Source organism: Schistocerca gregaria, chromosome 4 (genome assembly GCF_023897955.1).
Source record: "Schistocerca gregaria isolate iqSchGreg1 chromosome 4, iqSchGreg1.2, whole genome shotgun sequence".
Lineage (NCBI taxonomy): Eukaryota > Metazoa > Arthropoda > Insecta > Orthoptera > Acrididae > Schistocerca > Schistocerca gregaria.
The window spans coordinates 430,478,231-430,496,079 of record NC_064923.1 but is presented as its reverse complement, the minus strand read 5'-3'; the positions used below and the strand labels follow the sequence as shown (position 1 = coordinate 430,496,079).

At 41.8% G+C, this 17,849-nt stretch overlaps 1 protein-coding gene across 2 annotated transcripts in view; it reads right to left on the bottom strand.

Annotated features, from left to right (window-relative positions):
- Nucleotides 1-17,849, bottom strand: part of LOC126267081 (DNA polymerase epsilon catalytic subunit 1) — a 266,885-nt gene that overhangs the window by 109,033 nt on the left and 140,003 nt on the right. For both annotated transcript variants that reach the window (XM_049971945.1, XM_049971944.1), the window contains one exon: nucleotides 3,941-4,158. In XM_049971945.1, coding sequence (XP_049827902.1) covers nucleotides 3,941-4,158 — 218 coding nt within the window. The remainder of the gene's footprint in view (nucleotides 1-3,940; nucleotides 4,159-17,849) is intronic.

Genomic DNA, 17,849 nt, shown 5'->3' with positions numbered 1-17,849 from the left:
ACTAGCCTCAAAAATTGCTTTGGAGGTGAAAGGTTACCAACTGGCTTTCCAAGGTGACCAAAGTTTTTGCATCCCATTGGTCAGTGGTTTCAGAAAAAGACAGTGATAGGAAGGTCGTCATGGGTGTTCTACTGGGTCAAGATTGGGATGCTTGGATTGCAGATTGTAAAGTCTATGGCTGAGTATGTTCCACAGTTCACACTGAAATGTGTTGCATCTCCACTGTTAGGCAGGTATACTTCTCATGCTAAAATTACCTGCTGTTGCTTGGCTATTGCTAGATGTGTTTTAACTGCCCTATAGAGGACTGTGTGCACTGAAGTGCATCAGTAGAAGGGCGAATGGAGGTAACTGTTCCATTAGCTCGACCAGCTTGTGATGTGGTATGTGTCTTTCTGTGGGTAGACAGTGCCCTACCAGTGAAAGTGTCTGAACACATGAACGTGATGCTTCCACCTGATTGGTATTAATGTGATTTTGACAACACAATTTGTAATTTTTAACATTAGGGAGTTGGGTTTCTGAGAACCATGTCTCCTGAATTGCCACATCAACTGAAGAGTAAGTAGCCATAAGTTGAAGGAATCTGACCACGCGATGATGACAGCCATTACAATTCCCTTGGAGGATATAAGATTGGGACCTGACAATGCATCAATGGGAAATAAATTAATTTATGCTTCACACGAATGTGTAGCTCTACATCAGCATTGAGAGGCTTGACCTCGGGGTTGAGGGAGGGGATGGATGATGGGAGGAAGGTGAGTCGAATTGATGGGAACAGCTAAACTTAGTTTCACTTTTGATTTTTCTTTTTTGTTCCGGACAGGTTTTGGTTTCTATTAGAATTATACTACGCTTCCCCTGAAGGGGGAGCACATTGGCAGGTGTACTTTTCCCTAGTGATTATTAGGGAGAACCAGGTGTTTACACCTGTGCTGGTGGGGTGGTTACCACCGGTGCTGCAACTTTTGTGGTTGAGAGTTGACGTCTTCTCTCTCAACTGAAAAACATTTTATGAAATATGCCTAGGGATTTGAGTTGATGTTTGACACCACCCTGCCATTGTGCTAAGAGTGGTTTAGTCACAATGTTTGCAAATTATGATGTTATGTCAAATGAGTGTTGTTCAAACTTATGTTAGTATTTCGATTTGACATGTGGTCAAGAGTTTTATATTCTGGATTTTATTTTCTCTCTTGAAAACTGGGTATGTCAGTGAATGAGGAGGTTGGCATTTATGGTGGTTTAGTCATCTAGGGGTTGTCTGTCAGGTATGCACCCACGAGTTGTCCTTACACATGATCCACAGGTAGGTTCATTAATATAGCGAGAGGACATGTGCTATAGTATCCCATTGGTGAGAAGAAAATAGTTTTGCATGACACCTATACACCAAGACCTAAACTTTCTCCATCAAAGACTAGGATGAAAGCTCCAGTGTCCACCCTATTATCCTTAGGTCCTCTCTGAATGTGACAAACAAAATATGCTCTGCACTGGTCTTTCTTTGTGTGTTGTTCTTCACTCTTTGTAGCATTAGATCCCAATGGTAGATGGGAGTCTGAATCACATCAATTCAGCTGTGAGGGGAGATGGTAACTGGTATATCCTTAAGCTTGTCAAAAGTCTGAAGTGCTTCTGATTAGTTAACACTTATAGTTTTGATCAACAGCCTTCCACTTCCCTTTTCTCTATTGCAGCAACTTCTCCAGCCTTATCAGCAACTTCTCCAACCTTATCCTCAATGTCATCAACTAAAAACAAAGGTTCTTGTTGTTGTAAAAGATTCACAATCGATTCTGGGGCACATCAAAAACTGGGCGAACTGTCTACCTCCATTTCTTCTTGCCTGACTCTCATCCCGTGGTGTGGCCAAAGATGTAAATGCCATGATGATGTACGTCTCTGCACTAAAATCTTGTTTCCTACCTGGTGAGATGACTGCGCTGGCACAGCCACCAGTACGGGTCTGTTTGCTGCGTTTCACTGCAAATTGCCAGCCCCGATGCCATGTGCCCTGATTGGAGACTCTCCCCAAGCATGTCATACTGCTGTGGAAAAGGTTACTTTGCATAGTAGCAGCTGCCTGGAATCCTGGTGCCCCAGGCTTTAACTACTTGACGGGCATGGAGAGTTCACAGCTCAGACACCAGCAGTGCAATCCCTGTTTTGTCAAGGGGCTACACCTGCTGAGTGCATGATGACCCCACACATCAGATTGACTACTTTGCTGGATTTTGGGTGCAAACATAAATCCACTCCACCAGCAGGTGTGTGGGGTCACAGCATAAGGTGGATAAATTATGCGCCAGGTAAGGCATCCTTTCCCACTGGTCTGCAATTATGTGGAATATAGAACAGAGGAGGTCAAACCTTAAAAAGTAAAAAGGTAGAGAGAGAGAGGTCGTGATGTGGGCTAACACTGTTGGTTGTCCTGATAATAGTCAAGTTGTCAACGTGAAAGCCTGGCAAGGTATAGGACTACTTTTAGTTGCCTCTTATGGAAGGCAAGATTTACTAAGAGTCAATTCTAGCCTGCGATGCAGCTGAAGAGATCTTTACAAGAAAGGCAGTAAGGTGGAGAGTAATTATCAACTAGTGACACTGCCTAGCTTCTCCCCAAAGGTACTGGAACATGTCATATGCACAAGAACCGTAACACACCTATCCCCAAAAATAAGATATTTAGTCTTTGTTTGGATATCAAAACATGTGTTTTTTTTTCACTTACACAAAATATAAATGACAAAATACCATCACTGCGATTTTTAAAGCATTTTATTGTACAGTTCACATTATTCTCCCAAAGAATCTCATAGATTAAAGATATCAGAGATACAGCTGGTAACTGGTTTTCACTGTATGAAACTAAAAGGATGCCCTGTAGAATCAGGAAACCTATTGACTACATACAACAAAACAGCATCTTCAGGATTGAGAATCATCCTGCAGGTGAACCACTTGGATTGATGTTGAGTTCACTCTTGCTCTTACAGTATACATCAAAGATCTGCCATCACATACCTAAGAATCCGAAACAGTTCTTTTTTGCGTATGATGCAGTTATTAAAATCAAACACAATGGAGAAATTTTAACACTTAGAAATGTAAATAAAATTTGTGGGTCCCCCTATCCTAGAGTCTGAGTAACTTGCCATTCCTTTTTAACCTCCCTCAACCTATCCCCCTCTTCTCTCTGAGAAAGGAGCTAATAGTTCCAAAAGCAATGGAAATATGTGTTTAATGACAATACTAACATTTCATCTCCTAAAGGTAAGTACTCATCAGCAACTGGCAGCTGCTAGCAGCCCTCAACAATCAGTCCTTCCATGTCATGCCGTCCAGTAAGTCTCCCATGACCCGGGGTTTTGGACAACTTTCCATAACTTTCCCCGTTTCCTATGCCTCACCAGTTCTTTTTCTTCATCTTTCTTCTAGCAGAAGAAGGGGCCATTGGCTCTGAAAGCTTGAACGTTTCCATAACTTTAGATTTTTTTTAACCATCCAATTATATTTTCAACAATTGATCACTTTTGTTGATATGTACTCTTACCTCAATATTATGGGTATGAGGAATATTGGACGGTAACTTTCGGGTCTTTTTTTATCCCCTTTCTTATAAATTGGGATAACGATCTTGGAAAACTTTCCAGTCTTAAGTGCATTATTTATCAGGAGAAGATTTTTTATCTATCTTAAAAAAATCATTGTAACATGAGTGCTGAACAATGGTGTTCATGGTGGCAATGATATGCATGATAACAACAACAATAATAATAATAATAATAATAATAATAATAATACTGAGTGTCTTCAGTAAAATGGGTCATAACTTTAAGACAAATTGCACAAATAACATATCCAATGTAAATAAAATTTCAATTTTGCTTTAAAAAAATGCAGAATTAGAATATTTAGTACTTCATGAATGACTTACTTGAGCCTTCCAGATAAGGTTGATGTGCAAGAGTTCGAAACTGCAGCTGTGTCAAAGAAAAAGTATCTGAAGCATCTCCCTGCACAGCAAGACGGCGCGCTTCATTGCGTTCTACAGAGCACACACATCCTAAGCGTACAAGTGCCCGAAACTCAAGTGGAACTTGTGTTTCATAAATGCCCTCAATGTCAGGGGTTGACAAATCAGCAAGCAGTTCCCTGTGTTTCATAAGTGGATTATTTCATTACAAAGACCTAATAAAAATATGATTATTAAATGATTTAAAAATTGGTAATGTTGCAAAATGATTCAATTATTAGACATGGTAAGGCAACACAATCACTGCATAACAGAAGGCGTCGAAGTGCCTCTTTCTTTAAAAGCAGATACCATATAGAATGGATACTTATTTAACTCATATTATCTATATCTGAGAAAGACAAGGAGCATATACAACCGTAACTCATATTATAAAGCACAGCTGAATCTCTGGTTTTCAGAGATTTGGAGAAACTCTGTCATCATGAGGAAGGCAGGATTGGTGGAAGGAAATGGAAGATTAGGATTTATCATCTCATCAAGAATAAGGCCATAAGAGACAAAATTCAAAACTTGGATGAATAAGAGTGGCGAAGGAGACCAATTTTCTCCTTTTCAAAGAAACCATTATCAGTTTGGGTAAACCAAGGTTATCTTCAATCTAGATAACTGGACAGGGATTTCAATCTGTTCCTCCCACATGTGGGTCCAACAGAATGGGGGAAGTAAATGATGTATGTATTTAATGGAAAAAAATTACCTGGAGAAATGTCAGATGTAAGGAAGAGGTTAGATACATTGTAAATGTTTATGTTGGCATTCCACAGATAAAACAGCGATATTCACAATAGCATTCAATCTTTTGCTGCATCTTCAATTAGTTTTCTAATTGAAATACATTTTCATGTACCACAGGATAAAGCCAATTGTATTCTAACAATTCCATATGGGGAGAAAAACAGGGGATGGGGTTGGGGTGGGTACAATGACAACTGTGCCATGAACCTGAGGCTAGAGTTACCGTATTTTGTAAAATAAAAATAAGAGACAGCTAGTTATTTGTTAATAACAATATTTTCAAAGCTAGAACACACATACAACACACAAAGTTATACAGGGCTGCCACAAGTTTTCCCAAGTGAAATTCCCTGATTTTCTCTGATTTCCAGACGGCTTTCAGCATTTTTTCCCTGACAAATTTTGAGATCTCAATGGTAAGTTGTCAGCTGATAATCTGTCTTTGCATCTATGGCACAGAAAACAATAGTTCAAACAGGGAAACATTTAAAAAAAAAAAAAAAAAAAAAAAAAAAAAAAAAAAAAAAAAAAAAAAAACACTGGCAAGCAGATGGCATTTCCTGTTGTGATCAAAAATCTTTTGTAATGAACTGTTTTTAGATGGCGAAAGCAATCCAAATGATATATGTGTTTCATTAAGACCACTTAATGTATTTTATTTCAATAAAACTAAACAAAAATATGCGTTTCCTTGGAGTCGCAAGACAGATTTAAAATACCTTTACTGATTTAAGAAATAACCTCAGAAAAAAGTAGTCCTCTTGAAAGAAGTGAATAAGGCGTGAAAGAATTGTGTTGACTAACATGGTAGGTGACTACCAATAAAATGTTGGTTCTACTATGCTCGTTATTGCTAGTTATTACCCACTGTGTTATATCTATTAAACTGCTTTTGAAGTGTCAAAATGTACTAGTACAGGGTGTATACACATGGACAAGGAAAAAAATTCCTGGATTTTTCCCGGATTTCCCGGTTGAGAATACACTTTCTCCCGGGTGAAAATACACTTTTTCCATTTTAAGAGACAGTGTACTTTTCCTCGGCACTGTAAAACTTATAAATCCTTAGAATGTTTATGGTTTTCTACACAGACGTAGAATTTGCCGGTGCTTTAGAAAATGAAACCAAGGGGCGAAAAAAACACATTTTGGAAAGATCTTTGACGTGCAGCAACATGTGCGCTGCATTTTTTCATGTTACGGAGGTATAAATTCGAATTCCGCTAAACAGTGCATGTTACTTCCCGAAGCAATGAAATTGAGATTGTGACGCGCTTTTTTAAGCCAATCATGCCTCATGTCACTTGATCTCGCCAGCTGATAACAGCACAGGACACGTGATGTAGTCAACCAATAGCAAGATCACTCTTAAGTAGCGCGAACACACAAAAAGAAAAGTTAATGGTTTAAATTAATACACATAGTGTTGCTACAAGAAAAACAAAGCTTTCATAAATAATATTGGTCTCGAAGATTAATAAGCTGCAAGAGAAGCTATGCTTCCACATATAAAGCCAATCTACGATATTTCCAAACCGAAGAAATTTTGATAGTGGCGTCCAGCCACAGATCAGTAGCCAGAAGCGGGAGAAGGTACTATTCATACACGACTCAACTGTGCATGCGCAAGAGCCCGGCTGCAACTTCTCAAATGAATCTAATGCAAACAGCTGTCACGTCACGCTCATCGGAGGCAATTTGTTGCTAGGAAGCACTGCATATTCTTCCTAAAGCCTCTGACACACGTTGGTTGGCAGACACTTGTATGAGCACTGTGTTTTGTTGTTGTATATGGCGCATTTCCTTTGCGACCTAAGTTTTATTTTCATTTTTTTCCCTCTCGTTCATGTTTTGTTGCTGCACTATTATTTCTGCAGAAGCGGGATACAGTAATATCCTTCGTTAGAGTATTGGTTCTTACCAGTCAAAATCACAAAAATGTAACTGGTAACTAAAACAATGAAAAATTCCCAGAATTCTAAAAAATTCACGGGTTTTTCCCGGTTTTCTCCCAGACAAAAAAATTCCCGGGTTTTTTCCGGATCTCCCGGGTCGTATACACCCTGTAGAACAAATAAAATGTCTATAAAATGCCACAATGTGCAATGCAATTGCGGTGAGACTGTCGCAGTCCCTGAAATCCATCGCCCGTGGCCTCTGGCCTGCTGAGGAGCACCACAGTCCCGGGTTCATGGATAAACCATGAAAATTCACTGCATTCCGCCACACAAAAACAGGCTCGGCCTGCAGGCAGATCAGTGAGACTAGACCTGACAGGCAGAGCCTGCACATTAGTGGGAAAAGAAAGGTTTCAGATCAGCGGGCCCGATCCATTACAGACACCCGCAGAAATGGCCCGCAGTTTCGGCCCATTGCGGAAATCCAATCATGTTGCGAGCTATTCATGAGCCACAGACAGCATGTTGATGAAATGAGACAATGGCGATCAATCCATGCAACTGATAACTTGTTCCAATACTCTGGGAATCAATAATAATGAGGATTGTAGCAATGCACTGTAAAGATGTTTGCTGAGCTGCAGAACAGGGATGTAGAAAAGACAATCACTCTCTCACAATTAAATTTTCAGCCACAGCTTTTGTCAGAAAACAAGAGCACACACACTCTTTCACATAATCACTCAAACACAACTCATGCACATATGACCACCGTCTCCGGCCGCTGCAACTACAGTCTCTGAGAATCAGATCTAAAGAAACCACTCCTCACGGCTACCTGCCTCTCATTGGCAGCTGCTCGGATAGTGGCAAGAAGTGGTGGCAGCACTGACTGCAAGCTGAGGGGAGTGGCAGGAAGGGGTCAAGCAGTAGTAATGAGGGAGCAGGGAAACGGCAAATGCACTCAGCTGCACCAAGCTAGTGACGATGCTTGACATCTCAGTAAACAAATCATTTCATCTACTGAGACAAAAATGAGATTCTTCCAGTTTCTTTTTTCCCCAAATTTCCCTGAAGTGTTCGAAATTTCCTGAAATTCCCTGATTTACAGAACCTGTGGCAACCCTGTTATATAGCCCTTCTATATATTTAACAGAGTGCTCAAAATATTAATAATGCAGAAGTACACATCTAAAGAACACAAAAGTAAAAATTTATCATTTTCAGAGGCTAATCAATCAGATTCGCATTGATTCTAATTGTATTTCTCTGAACATCCGGCACTTTTTAATAATTGAATATCAGTCTTTACAAATTTGAACATTTCTGAACAGAGCATGCTCTCATAGTTCAGTGTCACCTGGAGTTCAGCCTTAAATAAATTTGTTTTTGTGTAACACCACTTATTCTCCATGAATAAAATGTAATATAATCACGATCGTTGTCCATAAAATCACTGGTTGCTGAACTCCCAACACAGGTCATCTGAGCAAATATCTTTACTGATGTGAAACAGATCTGCAGCCTTTTCAAAATCTTTGAACTCTATTCCTTCCCACAAAGACTGCTGCTGGGGATGCAAAGGGGCTGTCATCTGTCATATCATACCTTTTCGTTTTTTGCAAATACTGAGCATACTGCTATATAAACAATCAAGGTCTTCAGTTACTTTTTCTATAACGGAATTGAGAATCTATTTAGGAGTTGTTCTGCTTTGATACCAAAAAAGTTGTCTTTCCTTCTCTGCTGAATTTTAAAATTCAGTAATCGAATTTGTTTACTTGTCTCTAGTACACTTAAGTCAGACTTTCTAGTGTTTTAGCTACCATCTACAGCTAACTCATAACTGAAGAAACTACAATAAAGGTGTTTTTCAAGAGCTTACGTTTTAAGATTATATTCATTCCATAAAATATAATCTGTAATAGACTCAAATGGGGTCACAGATCGAGAAACTGTAAAAGAAGTCCCAACCACAACCAACCTGCTCCTGCTCCAAGACTAAAGGAGAACCTTATATCTGAAAATAAAAACCACTTTCATGGAGGAAACCGAGGACCAGTTCAACCATCCATGGTTTGTTTGCTAATAATCAATTGAAGGAATTGAGATGACTATACTTAATACAAAGGGCCAAAAGATGGGGACATTGCACCAATATGTGATACATCATCAGTCTGGCTCCACAACTACATTGTGGGGGTGGGTTGTTACACAGAAGGAAACAATAGGTGAGCCGGATATGATCAGTGCGTAAACGGCAAAAAACAGTGGACTCCTTCCAAGAGGAGCAGAAGGAAGAGCACCAAACTGCAGTAGACTCCTTGATTGTGCGGAGTTTATTACTATGAGCAGTAGTGCTCCAGATGGCATTCCACTCTTGGGCAGAGAGAGATTTGACATAGATCTGCATATCGGCAGCTGGAATCATGAAAGGAAATGGGGGTAAATATCAGCCCCTCTAGCCAAACGATCAACCAGTTCATTCCCTGGGATGCCCACATGCTTGGGAGAAAGACGACTGAACAGGCGGCATGCTCAAGGGCAAAGAGAAGGTCATGGACAGCAGAGACCAAAGGGTGACGACAATAGCATCGGCCGATAGCCTGCAGGCTGCTCACAGGGTCTGAACAAATGAAAACGCTGTGGAGGGAGGCCTGAGAAACACAAAGGAGGGGCCCTGTGAATGGCTAGAAGCTCTGCTGTGGATACACTACATGATCCCAGCAATAAATGGTGTTGAACATCAACAGGAAACGTGAAAGCGTATCCCACCTAATTGATTGTCTTACATCCATCAGTGTGAAAAAGGGTGTCATCCTAGAACTTTGCAAGGATGGCACATACGAGACACCAGTGAACCATAGGAGCGAGAGACCTTAGGACCCTGGAATAGATCTGTCCTAATCCGTGGTCTAGGCACCATCTATAAGGGAGGAAAGACACAGGGTGCTGTCCAGTGAACGGAGATAAAGATCCCGACAGAGGGAAGTGAGACGTATGCCAACCAGCAATCCCACCCATGGGCGGGTGTTAGGAGGGAGACACCTCTCATTGGCGAAGAGGAAAGCGTACATAGGATGGTCCGCGAATGGAGATTGCATAAGAAACAAGGAGTTGGCTCCATCATATTGAGTAGAGGGGCAAGCCCCACTTCTGTGAGGAGACTATTCAACAGAACTAGTGTGAAAGGCACCAATAGCCAGACGCACCCCACAATGATGGACAGGGTCAAAGGAGTTTCAAAGTGGAAGGAGCTGCTGAGCCATAAACCTGACTACCATAATCTAGTCTGGACAAGGCCAGAGCATGGTAAAGATGGAGAAGAATGGAACAGTCTGCACCCCAAGATGTGTGCGCCCCACTGGAGAGCATTAAGCTTCCGCATACATGTAGTCCTTAGGTGGTGAACGTGGGGCAGCCATGTCAGCTTGTTACCAAAAATAAGGCCCAAGAAATGGGACTGTGCTACAAAATCGAGGAGCTAGTTGCCTAAATAAAGTTCTGGATCGGGGTCAATGACAAAAATGCATAACCTGAGTCTTGGAGTGAGAGAACTGGGAGCCATGGGCAGTAGTAGCTCACGCAGAGGCCCATCAGATGTCACCTTGGAGCTGGTGCTCAGCAGACGCTACTGAGTGGGAGTTGCACCAGATGTAAAAATCATCGACACACAATGCTGGGGTTATCAGAAGACCAACAAAGGTCACAAGCCCATTGATGGCATTGAGGAAGAGTATGACTCTTAGTACAGAAACCTGTGGGATACCATTCTCCTGAATCTGAGGGGTGCTGAGTGAAGTGCCAACTCGAACCCGGAACAGCCAGTGAGATAAAAACTCGCAGATAAAAATCAAAAGGGGAACACAGATGCCCCAGTCACAAAGGGTAACTAAAATGTGATGGCGTCAAGCCTTGTCATACGCCTTACGTAGGTCAAAAAAGACTGTGACAAGGTGCCGGCGGTGAGTCAAAGCCTGTCGGATGGCTGATTCCAATCGGTGTAAATGGTCAGCTGGAGATCATACTGCCCAGAAGCCACACCGATACAGGGACAATAGGCCACGAGATTCAAGTACCCAACATAATCTGAAGCTGACCATCCTTTAGAGCAGTTTACAAAGTACATTCATCAGGCTAACTGGGCAGTAGGTGTCGAGAGACGTTGGGTTTTTCCTGGGCTTAAGAACAGGGATAACTATACTGTCTCGCGATTGGGACGGAGAAGTACCCATGAGCCAAATGTGGTTGAAGACCCTGATGAGCTGTTGGCTCTGGGGAACATCCAAGTGTTGGATCATCTGGTTGTGGATGGAAACCGGGCCTGGGGCTGTGTCTTGAGAAGAGCTATAAGCCTGCAACAATTACCCATTCAGTGAAGTGTGCATTATAGGACTCAACGTGGAGCGGGATGAAATGGGTGGGTCTGTTCAACTCTGCGTTTCTGCTACAGAAAGGCAGGAAGGTAGGAAGCGGACAACATTGCCATCGCAAAGTGTGTCACAAGGTGTTCTGCGAGGACCAATGGATCAGTGCAGAAGTCAAAGAAGGGGCACCTCTTCGACCAGGAAGGGGGAGCAGTTTCCTGATGGGAGGTCATGGGAATTGCAAGGGAGGGGGAGGGGAGAGAGGGGTGGGGTTGGGGTAAGGACAAGGGAAGAGGAGGAAATAAAGTAACAGAAGCAAAAGTTGAAGATAGTGACACTGGATGGAGTCTCCCACACTTTTGGCAAGCCTCAGCATAAGACAGGTGATCCAGGGACTTGTATTCTTGGATCATCTTTCCTCTCTTGTAAGCTGGGCATTCCGGCGAATGAGGGGAGTGGCAGTTAGCACAATTGGAACACACAGGTGGCAGAACACAGGGGCTTCCCTCATGGCGTGGGTGGCCACAGTCACCACAAAAAGGGTCCACCATACAGTGGGAAGACATGTCCAAAACGCATGCACCAAAAGGACCACATGGGTCAAGGGATGTACAGCTTCACGTCACATCTAATGCTCATAACACTGACCTTCTCTGGGAAGGTATCCCTCTTGAAAGCCAGAATGAAGGCGCCACTATCGATGCGATTGTCTCTGCGACCCTTCTGTACATGTCAAACAAAATGAACGTCACACTGCTCCAGATTAGCCAGGAGTTCCTCATCAATTTGCAGGATGAGGTCCCTGTGAAAAATTACTCCCTGAACCATATTCAGAGATTGTTGGGGAGTGATAGACACCGGGACATTGCCCAGATGATCACAGGCCTGAAGAGCTGCGGATTGGGAGGTAGAAGCAGCTTTGGCCAACAGGGAGCCCAACCGCATCTCACTACGAGATTCCACTTCACCAAACTTGACCTCGATATTTTCCATGAAAAACAATGGCGTTGTGGCAGTGAATGTGTCCAGATCTGTCCTAATACAGACGAGGTAATGGGGAAAGGGTTCCATCCCAAGACGGTGAGCCTGGTCCCCATCCACGGCGTAGCCAGGGAAGGGAAAGTCGTCGAGTCATACAAAGCAGCATTCAAGGATCCTTCACCATTCGAAGAGATAACAATTGGAGAAGGCTAGATTTTTGCAGACTGATATGCTTCACGCACAAAGCGTCCACCCTGATACCACCCATTCTGACCAGAGGCTCTCCCCATGGGCACTAACCAGCTACAACAAGGGCTGCCTAGAAGTTCCGATGCCCCAAGGAGACAAGCAACCACCCCTTGGCATACATGGGGAGGGAACAGCTCAGATATGTGTAGTGTGAGCCCTGTGTTGTCAGGGCTATAAGTGCTGGTGACCCAGCAGGGTGGAAGAGGGCTACAGTGGGGAAGGGAGAGGAATCCACACTGTAGATGCTAGGGAGCGGGTTCTTCCCCATATGGCTCACACTAAAAACAGGAAATTTTGAAGTGGAGATCAAAACTCAAGTGGGGACCTAAATGCCAAAACCTATGAAAGAACAGGCAAAAAGAACAAAATTGCAACCAGCACAGGAAACCAAGTGAATAGCTAGGTTGGCATAAATCAGAACACCAAGAGAGGGGAGGAGGTGACAATGGGAAAGGAGCGAGGATAGGGAGGGAGGGGGGCAGGGTGAAGGAAATGCAGCCAGGTAATGAAGAATGGGCCACAATAGCGTAGGACCCTGTGTGTGCCACACACGAAAGAACTGCGAGCCCCCTGGGAGACCAGTGTTTCGTTTGGTGTTTGCATTATTGCTTGTAATCGGTCTCCTGCGCATCTGAGTGTATTACTTCACGTGAGCTGTCATCCTATAATGCTGTTATTGCTGGAAGTCGGTACCTGTCTTCTCTGTTCATGTTTGAGGGTTGCTTGGCAAAATATCAGCAAGGAGGAATGTCATGTTATCGCGGAAATGAAAAAAAGCTCTCAAAACTCAAGTGGGGACCTAAATGCCAAAACGTATGAAAGAACAGGTTATGTATGTTAGCCCAGTACTTAGTCATATCTGTAACTTTTCCTATAGGAGTGGTCGGTTTCCTGACCGATTAAAGTACTCGGTAGTGAAGCCACTTTATAGAAAAGGAGACAGGGATAATGTTGACAATTATAGACCTATTTCTATGCCATCGGTGTTTGCTAAAGTTATCGAGAGGGTTGTATATACAAGGTTACTGGAGCATTTAAATTCACATAATTTGCTGTCAAATGTACAGTTTGGTTTTAGAAATGGCTTAACAACTGAAAATGTTATATTCTCTTTTCTCTGTGAGGTTTTGGACGGATTAAATAAAAGGCTGCGAACGTTAGGTGTTTTCTTTGATTTAACGAAGGCTTTTGACTGTGTTGACCACAAAATATTACTACAGAAGTTGGACCATTATGGAGTAAGGGGAGTAGCTTACAATTGGTTTGCCTCTTACTTTAAGAACAGAAAGCAGAAGGTAATTCTCCGCAATATTGAAAGTGGTAGTGATGTACAGTCCCAATGGGGCAATGTTCAGTGGGGCGTTCCCCAAGGGTCGGTGCTGGGGCCGCTGCTGATACTTATTTATATAAATGACATGCCTTCTAGTGTTACAAGGTGATTCAAAAATATTTCTGTTTGCTGATGACACCAGCTTGGTAGTGAAGGATCTTGTGTGTAATATTGAAACAGTATCAAGTAATGTAGTTCATGAAATAAGTTCGTGGCTTGTGGAAAATAATTTGATGCTAAATCACAGTAAGACTCAGTTTTTACAGTTTCTAACTCACAATTCAACAAGAACCAATATTTTGATCAGACAGAATGGGCATATTATAAGTGAGACGGATCAGTTCAAGTTCCTAGGCATTCGGATAGATAGTAAGCTGTTGTGGAAAGCCCATGTTCAGGATCTTGTTCAGAAACTAAATGCTGCTTTATTTACCATTAGAACAGTATCTGAAATAAGTGACATTTCAACACGAAAAGTAGTCTACTTCGCATATTTTCATATGTTTTATGTCATATAAGTCGGGTGATGCTGAGGGAATTAGATTAGGAAATGAGACACTTAAAGTAGTAAAGGAGTTTTGCTATTTGGAGAGCAAAGTAACTGATGATGGTCGAAGTAGAGAGGATACAAAATGTAGACTGGCAATAGCAAGGAAAGCGTTTCTGAAGAAGAGAAATTTGTTAACATCGAGTATTGATTTAAGTGTCAGGAAGTCGTTTCTGAAAGTATTTGTATGGAGTGTAGCCATGTATGGGAGTGAAACATGGACGATAACTAGTTTGGACAAGAAGAGAATAGAAGCTTTCGAAATGCGGTGCTACAGAAGAATGCTGAAGATAAGACGGGTAGATCATATAACTAATGAGGAGGTATTGAATAGGATTGGGGAAAAGAGGAGCTTGTGGCACAACTTAACTAGAAGAAGGAATCGGTTGGTAGGACATGTTCTGAGGCATCAAGGGATCACCAATTTAGTATTGGAGGGCAGCGTGGAGACCAAGAGATGAATACGCTAAACAGATTCAGAAGGATGTATGTTGCAGTAGGTAGTGGGAGATGAAGCTTGCACAGGATAGAGTAGCATAAAGAGCTGCATCAAACCAGTCTCAGGACTGAAGACCACAACAACAACAACAACATGTCATATGGTATTATTTTTTGGGATAATTCTTCTGATTCAAAAAGGGTATTTTTGGCTCAAAAACGGGCTGTTCAAGCTTTGGGTGGTGTAAGTTGGAGAACCTCTTGTCGACCCCTATTCAACGGTCTGGGAATTCTGACATTGCCCTCACAGTATATATTTTCTTTAATGTCATTTGTTGTTAGCAATATTAGCTTATTCCCAAGAGTTAGCAGCTTTCACTCAGTTAATACTAGGCAGAAATCAAATCTGCATGTGGAATGCACTTCCTGGACTCTTGTGCAGAAAGGAGTGCAGTATTCTGCTGCATCCATTTTCAATAAGCCACCACAAGAACTCAAAAATCTAAGCAGTAGCCCAAACACTTTTAAGTCTAAACTGAAGAGTTTCCTCATGGCTCACTCCTTCTATTCTGTCTAGTAGCTCCTGGAAGAGCTGAAAAATTAAGCAAATTCCAGTGTTACATTGCTGATTTTCTTTATTTAAACTTACGAATTGCCACCTGAATATGTTTCTTATTTTTCATTTCATCTGTTTCCACTATAGTGTTATAATTTCATGTATTGACTTGTTCCATGACCATGGAGACTTCTCCTTAATGTGGTCCCACGGAACAATAAATAAAAAAAATTTAGTAATAACACGAGAAGACAAGGGAAATGCGATGATTATGTTGGACACGGAAGATTATAACAAACAAATGGAGGATCTTCTGAGTGAACCCATTTATAAGAAACTTAAGGGAGATCCAAACACCAAGAAATCAAATTGATACAAGCACTGCTAAAGCAAACTAGAATGAATTTTGACATGGTCAGAAGACTCATCCCACAAGTTCCACAGACACCACGGATATATGGTGTACCGATGGTCTATAAACAGGCCTTTCCTTTCCGATCAATTGTGAGTACCTTTAATTCGGTGACGTACAGTCTAGCAAAGGAAATGGCTCGAAAGCTCTGACACTTGGTGAGCCACACAAATTTGTACATTAAGGGACTCCACCCATTTTGTAGAACTTTTAAAAGAAAATCCCATCTCAGCCATAGACCTGAAGGTTAGCTTTGACATAAATCTTTATTCACGAATGTACCAGTACAAGACATCATCAACATCTTAGAGGAAAACTACACCCAGTATCTGTGAGCTAGTGCGCCACTGTTTAACGAACATCTGTTTCAGGTGGAAAGGGGAATTCTATGAATAGACAGATGGTGCAGCTTTGGACTGCCCTATATTGCCTATTGCAGCAGACATCTTCATGGAAGCATTTGAAGAAACAGCACTCAGTTCAAATCATTTTGTACCCAGAATGTTGGCTCCGATATGTTGATATCTTTGTTATCTGGCCATATGGAGAGGAAGAGCTATGAAATTTCTACCAAAACCTCAACCAGCAGCACAGCAGAATCCAATTCCACTATGGAGACAGAAAAGAATGGGGCGTTGTCTTTCCTTGTTGTAGAAGTTTGCAGAAAGCCTGATAGTAAACTGGGCCATAGAGTATATAGGAAGTCAACCAGTATGGACAGGTGCCTACATGCCTTCTCTTATCATCACCCTATGCAGAAGAAATCCACACTGCACACTTTAACCAAGAAGGCTCACAGGATCAGCAATAAGGAACATCAAAAGGGTAAACTACAAAACCTCAAGTCCATTTTTGGGGCCAATGGCCATTGGATGAAACTAAAAGATAAACCACAGTGACAAAGAATGAAGGCAATAGAGGAGAGCAGAAGCAAGCACAAAATGTCACTGAGTGGATGGGCTAAATTCTCCGCCAAGCAGGCATCAAACAGATTTTCCAAACCAGCAATAGAATAAGATATTTTTCGCACAACAAAAGATGCAGTTGACAAACTATAAGGGGAATTCAAATGAAACCCAGTCACTAATGTAAAGCAATGGTAACAATTTTATTAACCCAAAAATGTAGTTATATAGTACACATACTCAAAAATAGCAGCCAAAACTACTGACACATTTAGTCAATTGTGACGCTAGCCAGTCGATTCCATCCTTGAAGAAGCTTGTTTTAGAGGCCCAAACACATGAAAGTCACACAGTGAAAAGTTGGGACTGTATAGTGCATATTCCAGCGTTGCCCACTGAAGCTGCTGGTCTTCAGCACATTGGCAGGCATTATCATGCAGGAGGATAATGCTGTTCCTTCATAGGGGACACCGCCTTGTAGTAGGCGCCTTCAGTGTTGGGTGGGAGGGCTTGCATGCTTCCATGAAGTCAAGTACTGTGCCAGCAGTAGCATAGCTAATGGCAGGGTCACCAAAGCTGACTGGTCTCGACTGAGGAGCCAGTCGAAGTGTGTCCCACAACATAGGGCAGGGAGTGCTCTACAGGCGTAATGAAGCCGGCTTCCCCAGGGGAGTAAACCTAATAAAAATCCTCTAGGTTTGGGGGTAGGGCTTGTGGCTAACACCCTCTTCCCGTTTTTTCTTTAAAAGAAAAAAAAAGAAAAAAAAAAGTAATGTTATGAAATCCCAAAGATCAGAAGCTGGATGGATTAGTAGACGATGATATGGCACAGATCTTGGACAACGAATAGTTAAAAACTTGAAAATTGATCTTTGAATAGGTACCTGGAATGTTCGATCTTTATATAGCCCAGGCTCTCTAAAGAAGTTACTAGACCAGCAGGGGAAGCTCAAGGAGAGCATTATTGCCATACAAGAAATCCGATGGACAGTGAGTGGGTATTGGAAAAGAAAGAGGGCACTATGTTCTATAGCTGTGATGATAACAGACAAGTTTGGTACATGTTTCCTTTTTCATAAAGATCTGAAACATTTGTGATGAATTTTACATCCATTAATCCAAAGCTATCAGTAATTATAATTAAAGGAAGATTCTTTAGTTATAGTATAATTAATGGACATGCACCAATAGAAGAATTTACTGAAAACCTAAAAGCTGATTTCTTTGATGCCCTTGAAAAAGTTTATGGTAAGTGTCAAAGGAATGACATCAAGATCATGCTGGGTGAGTTTAATAAACAACTTGGAAGAGAAGACATGTTTCAGCCCGTAATTGGAGCCCATAGTAAACATGGATCCTCTAACAATAACGGAAACGATTGATCCTCTT